Genomic DNA, 12,546 nt, shown 5'->3' with positions numbered 1-12,546 from the left:
GTGCGCCCCATGTAGATAACAAACTCTGCATATTATTGAGCGCATTAATCACTCCCAACAGGCCATGCAAACGAGCTCCCTTTTGCCAATTGTTCATAACAACATTATCATAGTCTGCATGTGTCTGCCACACATCTTCGCAGCGAAACTGCTTCCCTCCCCTTCTCTTCTCAGCCACATTTGTACGGAGCTTGACCAGGACCAAGCAATGGTCGGAGTCCGTAGTGCTAATGTGCCGAACTCTGGATTGCCCGAACAGATGCATCAATGCTGGGTTCCCAAACGCTCTGTCCAGTCGGGCCCTCACATTATCGTCGCCTGTTTGGCCATTATCCCAAGTGTACTCCGTTCTAGACCAGCCCATATCCTGGAACAAGCAATCATCAGCTGCTTCACGGAACGCACGCATCTGCCATTCAAGCCGGGCAGCGAGCGAAAAGTGTTCCGTAGCATAAAGTGTTTCATTGAAACCCCCCACACATAACCATGCTGGATGTTGGATAGAGAACAAAGTCCGAAGACATCTCCAGCTATGGTGTCTGTCTGATGCTCGAGGGGCTCCATAGAACCCTGTAAATCTCCACTTATCTCGATTCAGATTACTATTCTGCACCATCACATCTATGTGGCCCAAACTGAAACTCTGGAGATCCACCTGAACCTCATGTGTCCAGAATAGCCCAATACCTCCGCTCAGACCGTCACTATCTACTACAAAACAGCCTGCAAAGCCAAGAAGATTTTGCAGACTTTCTACCCTCTTTGCCGCAATCTTTGTCTCCATCAGAAATAAGAGACCGGGCCCTTCTTGCTTCACCACACTGCGAAGCTCACGAACTGTCGCTGGGTTCCCAAGCCCGCGACAGTTCCAGCTGAGGCAATTCATTGCGCCCGGCAGGGCTGCGCCGCAGCCTCTGCCGTTTCCCCGGAGTTGACCGGGGTAGGTTTCTTCTTTTTCAGCATCCTCTCGCCGTCACCACTTTTCTCAGAGGAATCAGATAGCACCTCTACATCGCCCCTTTGGCCATCCTCTGGATCGTGTGCCTTGTCCATCAGCAAGGGTATAACCCTCCTGTACTCTTGTTTCTTCTCTTGCGGCCCTCCCTTGCGTTTATTCAGCTTTTTGCTTTTAGCCGGAGAATTAACTTCTGCTCCTTTCTCAGCTGCATTACTCGAACCCCTTGTCTCAGCTTTGTTCTTTTGACTACTTGATTGATCTCTGGACGTGTTCTCGCTAGCACTCGGCGCTCTGCGATCTTCCGGCGCCCGCAACCCTCTTCCAAAGGGGAGGTCCCCATTGGCATCTCGAGTCCCCGGGGTCGGACAGTGCAGATTAGAGTGGCCCAACCGTCCGCATGAGAAACAGAAGTGCGGAATATTCTCATATTGAATGTCATACATGTCCGTCCGTTTCCTTCTCACTGACTCAATTAAGATCCAGCGCCTTAAAGGTTTGTCCACATCAACTGAAACTCTAGCTTTAAGATAGCCATTGACATGATCAAACTGCACCCCAGATGCTTTCTTATCAATCTGTTGTGCAATCGCAGCACACCACTTCTCACCTCGGAGATTAAAGGGCAAGTTGACAACCCTTGCCCACATATGAATCTTGCTAAAGCTTAGTTCAGAAGGCCGCATACATTCATCAAACTCCGACAAGACGACGGCGTTCTTACTTACATGCCATGGCGAACCTTCCCAAACACGATCACGATCTCTCCTGCTCGCGAACTCAGCCACGAACGTGTTTTCCTCGACCGATCTGAAGATCAGACCTTTAGGATTACCCCAAGCCGGACGAAGTGCGCTGATGATTGTCCGTATGTGTAGAACACGGCGGTGCAGAACCTTCCCCGCTATCATCCACTTCTCCGGCTGACCTTCTTCTCTATCATCGAGAACCAGCGGCGTCGCCTCCTCTTCAGATATGTCCAGCTTACCTAGGGCCTCCGCCAGCTTCGCCCTTGCCGCACCCGGCGACAGGGGCTCCTTCCCCTGGCCATGCCCCGCTGATGAAGCCATCCTCGGGATCACGATCCTATGTGCCGCGCCGTAGATCGGCGCGCGCCGTCGAGTTCCACCCGTAAAACCCTAATCGCCCTTGACAGGCCGCTCATGCTCAGCGGCTTGATGGTTGGACTGGATTGAGCTACATACATGTATATGGTAGGGATTGGTAGCTGGTCTCTTCCCGTACGGTTTGGTCGAGAGACTGGATTCTGTCCATGGATTGAAACCATTTGAGACTGATGGTTAGTGTCCAGACCAAACCAATCTAATCCGATAGTTGATAAAACCCAAACCAGACTAGATTGATTTAGATTCCCAGATTATTTAAACCAACCCAACACAGTCCAATAGCAAAACCAACCTGAAACTAAGGTTCCAGTCCAAACTATTCCCAGGTCTACGTGCGGCGGTCCGTGTTTCGCTCTGGGCCTGAGCAGAACCCGGCCCGGTTATGATTTATTCGCATAGTGCCAGCCAAATTGATATGGTTTCCCTAAAAAAACAAATTGAAATGGTTTGCACCTTTTTGTTTCTGAAATGGCTTGCATGTTTGGGCTGTGCTCTAGAAGAAACTTACGCCGGAAGGGAGCGGAAGAACATTTTGCTGAATCTTAAGGGTAATCGATTTTGTCTGCAGCTTCTGAATTTGTCCAATACCCCTAAAAAAATCTGAATCTGTCCAATTCTATGAACATCGCTTACATGCTAAACATAAGGAGGGATGTGATCACATGGCTATCCAGCATGCCGAACAGAATCATACACAGACTGTTAGGCATTGTTACACGTGAGAATTAAGGTTCCTTGTGACAGTAACTCTACTCTTGATATACTAGAAAGTTATACTGAGGCAAGATACTAGTACTAGCACGAACCACCCTTCCTTTCACGACATCAGAGGGACCTTCTCTTGCCCCTGGCCGTCTGTTTCGCTCAAGCAAGGTGGTCTCGCGGCCTTGTAGTAAAAGAAGGCTATCATCCTCGCCAACACCTCGGCCGACCGGACAGCTATCAGAACAAGGGATTACAGATCAGGAAAACTGATGACCGGACGAGAGTTACATTGGAGGAGTATTCATCTACATCTACAGAACGGACAAGGTATACCTTTCTCTCGGTGCAGTATCTTCCCTGCGTTGGTGAAGAGCAACTCAGGGAAACCGGACACCTTCAGAGCGGCCACGAGGTCTGGCTCCGCGCAGGCATCGACCGCAACACACTGCGGGTGAACAAGAATGGTCAGAGGTCAGAACGTGAGTGATTCACTGAGGCGCCGACTGCGACGGATTTATATTTACAGAAGAATGCCATTAAGAAGTGTGCAGTACTCTTGGTGAAGGCAGATCGTGTTCCCAAAACGTCTCGATTGCCTTTACGAGCTCAGTTCTTGCCATCTCGTTGTCCTGAAGTCTGCACAAGGAACATTTGTGGTGATTTACCAAAGTAATACATCACGCCCTGTAAGTTTCATAAAGCTACTATATGGCCAAAAGGATACTTCAAACATGAAAGTTAACAAACCATTTTGCAAGAATTGACAGAACCATTCAGATGTAATAGCATATATGAAAAGGATAACTGAAACATGAAATGGCACCAACCACTTTGCAAGAACTGACGGAACCATACCTCTTGTACCGGTTATGCACGAGCACAATCAACGGGCCGAAGTCCGTGAACACGGTGTCGTCCCAATCCTTTGTCTTGACATCCCTGACCGGCTTGATGTAGTTGTCATCCTCCCAGACCACCTCCTTCTTGCCATCATCCACCCCATCATCGTCGTCGGCGTCATCCCTCTTCTCAGGCTTGATGGTGATCTTGTCGAAGAACTGGTCCAGGCCGAAGCCCATACCGTCCTGGGCGTCCTCGGGCCACTCCGGGTCCTCCTCCTCGACAACCAGCTCGTACTTGGTCAGCAGCTCCCTCATCTTGGCCTTCTTCTCCTCCGGGTCAGTCAGCTCCCGCGTCTCCGGCATCCGGTCCATCATCTCCCGTATCTTCCTCCGCAGCGTCCTCCGCTCCTGGTCCGTCATCCGCACGGGGCCTTCGTCGTCGTCTTCGGAGTCGGAGTCGGGGTCGGCGCTGCGCGGCCCGCCGCCGATCACCAGCCGGCCAGCCTTGGGGTCGCTCGCACGCAGTGCCCAGGCGCGGGCGGCGAGCACGGGTCCCAGGCTCGGCCTGGACCGCGGGCAAGAGCCGAAGCTGACGACGAAGCGCGGAGGGAGCGCGTGCCAACTGGGGTGCTCTGGCCGTTTGGGGCAAAACATCGAACAGGTCGCGGGCAGGGAACAGCGAAGCGCCATTCGTGGCCTCCTGCGCGCGCGCGCCTTCTCTTCTGGCCTGCTTCTACTCTTCCTGGGGTGGAGATTCGGAGGTGGTCGCTGGCTCGCTGCCGATGCCGCGGGAACTGGCTTATGAATTTGGTACGGGATTCGCGGCAGTGATGATTCTTGTGTGCCTAATCTGCTCCGGCTTGTATGCTTGGGGAGATATTTGCTTGGGTGCACTGGGCGAACCGGACGAGTGAACGGATCGGATGTGTTTGGTTGGGGTCATGGACTGGAATGGCATGGGTCCGACCCGTTCCCAAGCCTCGTTCTCGTGTTCAGTTGGACATATGGGACGCCACCAACTCGTTCCCGCGGACCGAATATTCGGCCCAGATGCGGAACGAGGTGAGACCTCGAAAACGGCCGGACCACGCGGAACCGCTCGCCCTCTCGCACTCTCGCAGCCCTATCGCCTCTCACTCCCAGGTGCGCCGCCTCCCCCTCCTCTCTCCCCCTCCATGATCTGAGCCGCGCCGGCCGATTCCTCCCTTCCCCGCCGGCCAATCCATCCCTTCCCCGCCGGCCACCTCCTTTCTTTCCTCTCTGCCCGCTGACTCCTCTCTTTCCTCTCACGATTTGCAGAAAGACCAGGGGGGCTCGATCTGGATCTACGGGTTTTGTGGCTTGCAGAGGAATAGCAGCGGGGCGGCGGCTTCCGGCGGGCTGAGAGCGGTACCAGAGGCCCAGCAGAACAACCCAATCTCAAGGTACAAACCTCAATTCATTCCCCTTGTATATGCTCCTGCTGCTCATGGATATGCCCAGCCGAGAGTGATACACAGAGATGGAGAGATTATTGTGATGACTCATGGTTGTTCTTGATTCACTTTTGTTGCTTTATGTTGTTAAAATCAGTGGTCTCTTTTCCTAATCTGTACCAAAATACATGATGTCCAGTGTATCTTTGCAATATATATGTTGATGTAAGCATCATTGGATACTTTTTATTGTATGCATCACTTGTAGATGGTCAAGAAGATGAACAAAAGAAAAAAGATGGTTAGGGGAGCTGTTGTTTTTGTTGCACTAGCTGCAATGGTGGTCATTGTTCGGGCTATAATAAGGAAAAAAAGACCACGGATTACCTATGGGCCGATGCATGAAAGAGATCGAATCACCTACGGGCTTTTGGAGATTTCATATGTGAACTTAACGTGTGTGGCTGAAGTATGTGCACTGGACATGTATGACTCTATTGTACTTTGGTTGCTTTTGGGAATTTCGTATGTGAACTACACATGCACCTTGTTGAAAACTGTGTTATATGTGCTGTCATTTATATCTTCGGCTTGTCAATATATATTGTTGTGCTGTCTTTCTTGAAAATACAAACGAAATGCTACTGAAATTTTGAATTTTATGTCATTTCATTTTTCATTCCGTGCTTCCAACCAAACACCGGAACGGAACCAACCCGTTCCTCCCTTTTACTACTACCAAACACATGAATGGAATGGGCCCGTTCCTCTGGAATGGAACCATTCCATTCCATGACAGTTGGTTCTTCAACCAAACACACCCGAAGTGAACCCTGAGAGAGGCGGCCGGTCCCACGCCGCTGCGATACGCTTTTATTTACAGAAAAGGGTATTACTGGGGCTTGACTTTGTTCCTAAAAATTCATTTTTATTTCGAGCATTTCAAATGTTCGAAAAAGAACTCATGTACTTCTTCCGTTCCATAATTCTTGTCGTAGTTTTAGTTACACATCGGATGTTACAGGGGAAGATCACCTGTAATTATTTGTCAATCACAAAAATGGCAATTAAAAATCGTTTATATCAGAGATACTGAAGATGTCCATCCTTGCAAAATGGGATTGTCAGTCAGGTGTGACCCTTGATGATCAAATTAAAACACCAAGCTGCGTCAGGAGAGATTCCAAATTCGGCCTTCGAAACTGTGAACCCATATACTCCCCAGTCCCCCTAAACAATTTGGTCGAGCATTTCAGATGTTCGAAAAAGAACTCATGTACTTCTTCCGTTCCATAATTCTTGTCGTGGTTTTAGTTACATATCGGATGTTATGGGGGAAGATCACCTGTAATTATTTGTCAATCACAAAAATGGCAATTAAAAATCATTTATATCAGAGATACTGAAGATGTCCATCCTTGCAAAATGGGATTGTCAGTCAGGTGTGACCCTTGATGATCAAATTAAAACACCAAGCTGCGTCAGGAGAGATTCCAAATTCGGCCTTCGAAACTGTGAACCCATATACTCCCCAGTCCCCCTAAACAATTTGGTCATCCAAGGCGGATATCGTTAGCTGTAACACATTACGAAAATGGAACAAATCCCCCTGAAAAAACAATTGAAGCATTACACGACAGCCAGAAACAAACACTAGGGTTTCCCCTTCTCTGCTAATATTTTTTTTTTATAAATTCATCCGCAGCATCCAAAAAATTAACATGTCAGCAGAACTTGTACAGTTTTTTTTTTCGAAACTCGGCCCCTCTTCTACTTTTTTACTTGTACAGTATGGAACGAAGTGTCTTGGTTCTTGAAACTCATATCTCCTATGTTCTGCTTTCGTGATGATACATAATCTGAATTTAACATAAGGGTGCCAAAACCCATGCAGTGGCGGAAGAAAGAATGATAAATAGTTGGGAGGGAAGCAAAGAATGATGGTGTTACAACTCAGGCTGAAGAACTTGGGTTCTTCTTATTTGCTGAAGACCTCCTCTTCCTTCCGTCAAAACTGAATCAGCCAAACTGGAGCCCGCTGAAACCGATGGGCTCATGGGTGACTCCAGCAGTCCTTGGCCTACCTCATCTGTCTCTGGAAAGACAACCGGGCTAACATCGGTGCTTCCGCAGAAACTGTGTAGCTACGTCTACGGAAATGTGTCAGCTTGTGCATGACGCCTCAGTCTCACCTTTGCTCGCTTGGTCATCGACAAGGTCGTTTGACATGGCTGATGGAATCCTGTGCCGCTTGAGGATCCGAGACGTGGCAAGCCTCGCGTTCTGAAATTTCAGGACGATCACCCGCTCATCGTCCAAATCAATTCTCAAGTTTTCTTCAGTGCAGTTCTCCACGATACTGCACAAATGCTTCAAATTCTCAACCTCAACACCATTCACCTTCTTTACCTGCTCATATCATGAAGCCTGGTCAGTTGAGAAAACTACAAAGGTCACTAAGGATGTGGTGTGTAATAATAGGATTTTCTTATCGAAGATGACCTGGAGTTCAGCCAGCCTTTCATAACCAACATTAATATCATCCATTAGGACCTGTAACGCAGATTGATCAGTAAAACACCTCAAAAAAAGATTGATCAGTAAAAAGATAATTATGCAAAAATACACGGTAAGTAAATGCAAGAGGTTTCCTAACAAGATCATGAAACTGGAAACTGAGGCATGAGAAGATTGAATTAGTGCAGTAGTACCTGAGATAATATTACTAACTGTTGGCCAGCCTTCTTCGGAAGCTCTCTCAGTGCCCGTTCACACAGTCGGCGTGGCGAAGTGTTGTACCAGTCCTCCCCAAATTCATGGAGATAAGGCTGGGTCAGCGGGATAAAAACAAAACCAGCAAAGATGTAGTAGCTGGGCAGTTTATCGAATTGATGTACAGGAACCAAAGGTTGCAACTGCATAAGAAGAATCACATGTATAAGATCACTTCACTGTACATGTGAAAACTGAAAAGGAGAAGCACGAGGGCAAAAATGGTGACAGGAACCAACGGAAATGATAAATGCAAAGCCTAAGCCTGGGGGTTAGTTTGTACAAGATGGACCCACTTTTGCGGATTACTGTTTAACCTGCATAAGAGATGAGCGGGGCTGTCCATAAATCTGACCATATCCAGTCCTATCCAACTAGCTGTAGAAAAGGTAGACAGGCTGAACGCACTGGGCTAATGTAGTGAATCAGATGTGTTACGGACTTCATAGTTGTGGGATGAGTTCTAAAATAGGTGATAAGTATTGAGATGGATGTTACTTTCGTAGGTATGTATTGTATTAGGATTCGGTTCAGTTCAGTCAAGGTGGATTCAATCACCATGTTTGACTCTGAGGAAACTAAGTACTACTAACAAACACTAAACAGGGAGAACAACATCCCGTCATTCTTATATTTAGTACCAACCTCTCAAATAAAATGCACCCTGGTTAATAAGAAGCTCGAATAAAATGTACAAGATTGCAAAGCCTTACAGGTCTAAGTGTCACATTCAATTCATGCTCTTTGCCATCTCTTAGTACTTTGATAACGGCTGTTTCTTCAGGCTTCTTCATAGACACAAGATGATCAAAGGTGATTCTCTCTCTATTTCGAAATGGAACTGCAAGTATTAAAAGAGATCATGATCATCAGTTGTCGACCCTGAAATGCCAGGATGCTTCATGTTTCGGAGTAGCGCATGAATAGATTCATCGACCAGCAATGCAAAAACGTGCAGCAGAGTATGCCAAATGATGGTCTTAAAATAACATGATAAACAGAAAACATATAAGAAATCAAAATTTGCGACACAAAATGGCTGCCAATGCATGGGAAGTTTTAAGCTCACCTGTCCCATCATTCGCAATAGGCACGCCATCAAACTCGAGAAGGATATCGTCTTTCTTCAAAATTTTGTAAGCGTCAGACAGAGGATTTATTCTACTGACTAACACTCCAGTCATTTCAGGCCGCATACCAAAGCACTCTCTTATTTGGATGTTCTCAGTGGCCTGGCAAGATATCCCAAGAGAACAAAACCCAGAATATTTGCCACTCTCTTCCACACCAGAAATAAAACGCTTAATTACAGGCACAGGTATAATATACCTGCAAAGAAAAGGGTTACGCACAAAATTCCAGGTAAAACAAAGGTTCTATTGGCGCAAGACCTAAATAGTGGAGTATTCACCCAATGTTTTCTGCTCCTGACAGATTTTGGAAAGCAACTCCAGCCACTTTATCGCCCATGATTGCAGGCCCGCCACTATTGCCTGGATTAATAGCTGCATCTATTTGTATAGCCATGAGCTGAGTCGCACCATGGGCATACTGTGTTGGTTCCACTCTAGAAACAACCCCCTTGGTGACAGAGATATTGTCTCCACCTGCGCCATACAGGTACACAATAATTTAGTTGTCTACATTCTTACATGGTTTTAGGTGTCTAAATAGATGATCAGCAATACAGCATCGAAGCCGAGCTGAGCTGAATAAAAAATAGTAGTAGTAGGTGAACTTTCTGAAACAGCAGAACCTAAATACTGTAGAATTTGTCAGCATTGGTACCTTAAATCAAATCAGAGATTTCCCAACAACATTGCAACCTGGGATCACATAGTAGAATCTAAGACCCTACCTGATTCTTAAACAAATGTATATTTTCTAAAATCTACCAGGTATTTCAACAGCTATACATACTTTAGTTGTACATTAAGAGCCTTCATTTTAAATAGAGTCTAAATCAAACATCTATTTTTTTATGACAAGGGTAACTTTACAATTAAAAAGGACATATGCAAATAATTACTTATGATTAATTATTAGGACCAATTGAATTGGTAGGATCATGCACAAATCCCAGTTATGAGTTATCATACTACTCTGTTTAGATTTTAACATCATAACAATATTAAGATCCCACCTAGTACACAGTCAGCACGCTAAATAAATAGTTAAGAGTCATAAGACTTGGGGTCTGTTTGGTTCATACACTAAGCTTGTCAACATTTGCCACGTTTTTTTGCCATACATGACTAAGGTCAGGCAATCAAATTTTGCGCCACACTTGAGGTAATCTTGCCACACTTTACGGAGTCAGTGACGGGTGGGGCCTAGAATACTGCCAGAAGTGAGGGTAATCTTGCCACACTTTACGGAGTCAGTGACGGGTGGGGCCTAGAATACTGCCAGAAGTGAGGCTGCAAACCAAACCGCGCGGGGGGGGGGGGGGGGGGGGGGGGGGGGGCGGGCTAACTCAGCCTAACTTGTGTGGAAAAAGTGTGGTAACCTTAGTATACCAACCAATGCCCTTAAGATTGCCAACCTTGCTAATGGCGTACCATTCATGCTAAACTGCTAATTCATATGGAAACCATCACATATCCAATGACAAAAATAATGCATAGGTTGGCATGGCATTGTTCAACAAAAGGACACACAGTGATGCTATAATTCTATAATAACATTGTAATGTCATGTAGTTTGTTGATTTGTATGATGTAATAAGAAATTAGGAAGCATATTTGCGACACCAAAGTTGCAGGGGCTACTTTCTACTGTTGCTTTCGTGATTGATTATCAAGCTAATAGTGTAACAAATATTTCGATAAGTGCAGAAGTGTAGAAATCCCAAATTTATGGATGTTTTCCTTATCCACAATCTTGTATGAACTATGCTTTATGGAGTTGTACCATAGTCTCTGTGTGTATAATCATATTATTTTCATTCACTCACTCAAAGTAACACACTGCTAGCCAGTTTCAGTTATGCCATCACAAACAGGATGGTCATGGTATTACGTATGCAAAACCTTAGTTGGATACTTGTAGATGAGGTAATATGGCTAACAAGTTTGACAACTACTCCCTCTGTCCCATAATATAAGAGCGTTTTTTACACTAGTGACTAGTGTAGTGTCAAAAACGCTCTTATATTATGGGACGGAGGGAGTAACAATCAAGTACTGTAAAAATAATATCAGTGTCAAACTCGTACCTTGAGGGTAGCCAACCACGGCAACAGCTTCCTGCAAAAATGGAATGTCTCCAAGATCCAAGCTGTTCATCCCCTCCCAAAACTCCTCACTCTCAACTGTAAGAAGAGCCAAATCACACTCATGACCAATAGCCTGAACTTCCGCCTTGTACTTTGCAGGTGATCCATGCTTCCTCACAAGAACAAAAGTATGATCAGCTACCACATGAGCATTTGTGACGATCCTTTTCCCAGAAATTACAAAGCCTACAACAGGGAGGCGAAATTAGCAGATGACCCAAAGAATGAACTCCATTTCAACATCACAGGGGACCAAAAATAACCAACCTTTCACATTATGTTAATATCTAAAGTCGTTATTTTTCTATGTTTTAGATTTTTGTCTCACATCATGGATATTTCAACAGTTCACAACCCAATCCAGTAATATAGTGGGAAATCAAAGCTAAAATTTCCTACTATCCCGTTCTACCGCATTTACTTAGTTCATACTACCAGAAATACACAGTAAGAAATAACACCACAAATTTGCATATGAGATACTCTCTTTCTCCGATTGAATCAGCAAATTAAGCCGATCCCACAGCAACTTAACACTCTACCTATCGTCAAATCAAAAAGTATATTCTCTGCTAGCCACCTATCACAGTAGCAGGGACCCAGACACACTCGCGGCCTCCAGGGGGCTAAACTGCTGAAGATAGGCAGCTTACCGGAGCCCATGCTCTCGCGCTGGGCCTTGTTCTGCCACGGCAGGAAGTAGTTAGGGCCACTTGACACCGTGAACACCTTCACCACCGAGTCCAGCGCGAGCTCCACCGCCGCGAACGCGTCCGTGTCATGCCGCGCCGCCGCAGACTCCACCTCCTCCTCTCCCTCGGATACCTCCGCCGACGGTATCGACGGGGTTCCCAGAGCGCCGCATTCACCTAGGCGGAGAGAGGGTGTGGATGCGCAAGAGATGGTGGAGAAGCGGGGGGCAGCGAGGTGGGGAAGGACGGCGCGGGTCACGGTTCGAAGGGGCGGCAGACGAGATGGATGTGGAGGCGGCGAGGGTGATGGGTGGAGAGGGAGGCGGCGGAGCGAGCGGGCGGAGGAGGAAGAGGAGAGGCGGCGGAGCAAGCGGGCGGAGGCGTGCATGGCGGCCACCGCGGGTGTTGCCGGTGAGGGTTCGGAGATTTTTGGTCCGGGGGGTTTGGTTTAGGTTTGTGTCTGGGTTTGGGTGAGTCTGGGCTCGGATTCAGGTTCGGGTTGGGCTCGACTATGCTCCAATTTTGCAAAAAAAAAATCTCAAATACGCGTACTATATTATATAGAAGAAGACGGGGGTAAAGAGCCCCTCCACAATAGCATTAAATTACAAAGATGAACGCGACTCCCATCCTACTAGAGGCCACACCCTATACAAGCTAACTTGCCGCGGTAGCCCACCCTTCCACTTGGCTAAAGAAACTACCTAGATCGCCCTTGAGCAGTCCCGCTTGCTGCCACATGCGTCCTTTTTGGATGATCT

The 12,546-nt window shown here is 46.8% G+C and overlaps 2 protein-coding genes across 2 annotated transcripts; both read right to left on the bottom strand.

Moving 5' to 3' along the window:
* Positions 1–2,673: 2,673 nt before the first annotated feature.
* On the bottom strand, positions 2,674–4,580 carry LOC123182036 (thioredoxin-like fold domain-containing protein MRL7L homolog, chloroplastic). The gene is made up of 4 exons (XM_044594490.1): positions 3,643–4,580; positions 3,342–3,423; positions 3,121–3,232; positions 2,674–3,021 (listed from the first exon to the last, which is right to left on the bottom strand). Exons 1-4 carry the CDS (start codon positions 4,317–4,319, stop codon positions 2,900–2,902), a joined length of 993 nt encoding a protein of 330 aa, XP_044450425.1. The 5' UTR covers positions 4,320–4,580; the 3' UTR covers positions 2,674–2,899.
* Positions 4,581–6,715: 2,135 nt separating this feature from the next.
* LOC123182035 (protease Do-like 10, mitochondrial) lies at positions 6,716–12,263 on the bottom strand. The gene is made up of 9 exons (XM_044594489.1): positions 11,747–12,263; positions 11,034–11,279; positions 9,228–9,423; positions 8,886–9,145; positions 8,530–8,657; positions 7,756–7,959; positions 7,547–7,597; positions 7,237–7,453; positions 6,716–7,139 (listed from the first exon to the last, which is right to left on the bottom strand). Exons 1-9 carry the CDS (start codon positions 12,171–12,173, stop codon positions 6,991–6,993), a joined length of 1,878 nt encoding a protein of 625 aa, XP_044450424.1. The 5' UTR covers positions 12,174–12,263; the 3' UTR covers positions 6,716–6,990.
* Positions 12,264–12,546: the final 283 nt, after the last annotated feature.

This window comes from Triticum aestivum, chromosome 1D, assembly GCF_018294505.1.
Source record: "Triticum aestivum cultivar Chinese Spring chromosome 1D, IWGSC CS RefSeq v2.1, whole genome shotgun sequence".
Classification (NCBI taxonomy): domain Eukaryota; kingdom Viridiplantae; phylum Streptophyta; class Magnoliopsida; order Poales; family Poaceae; genus Triticum; species Triticum aestivum.
Note: the sequence above shows the minus strand (reverse complement) of the source record. Positions and strands in the feature narration are given on the sequence as shown.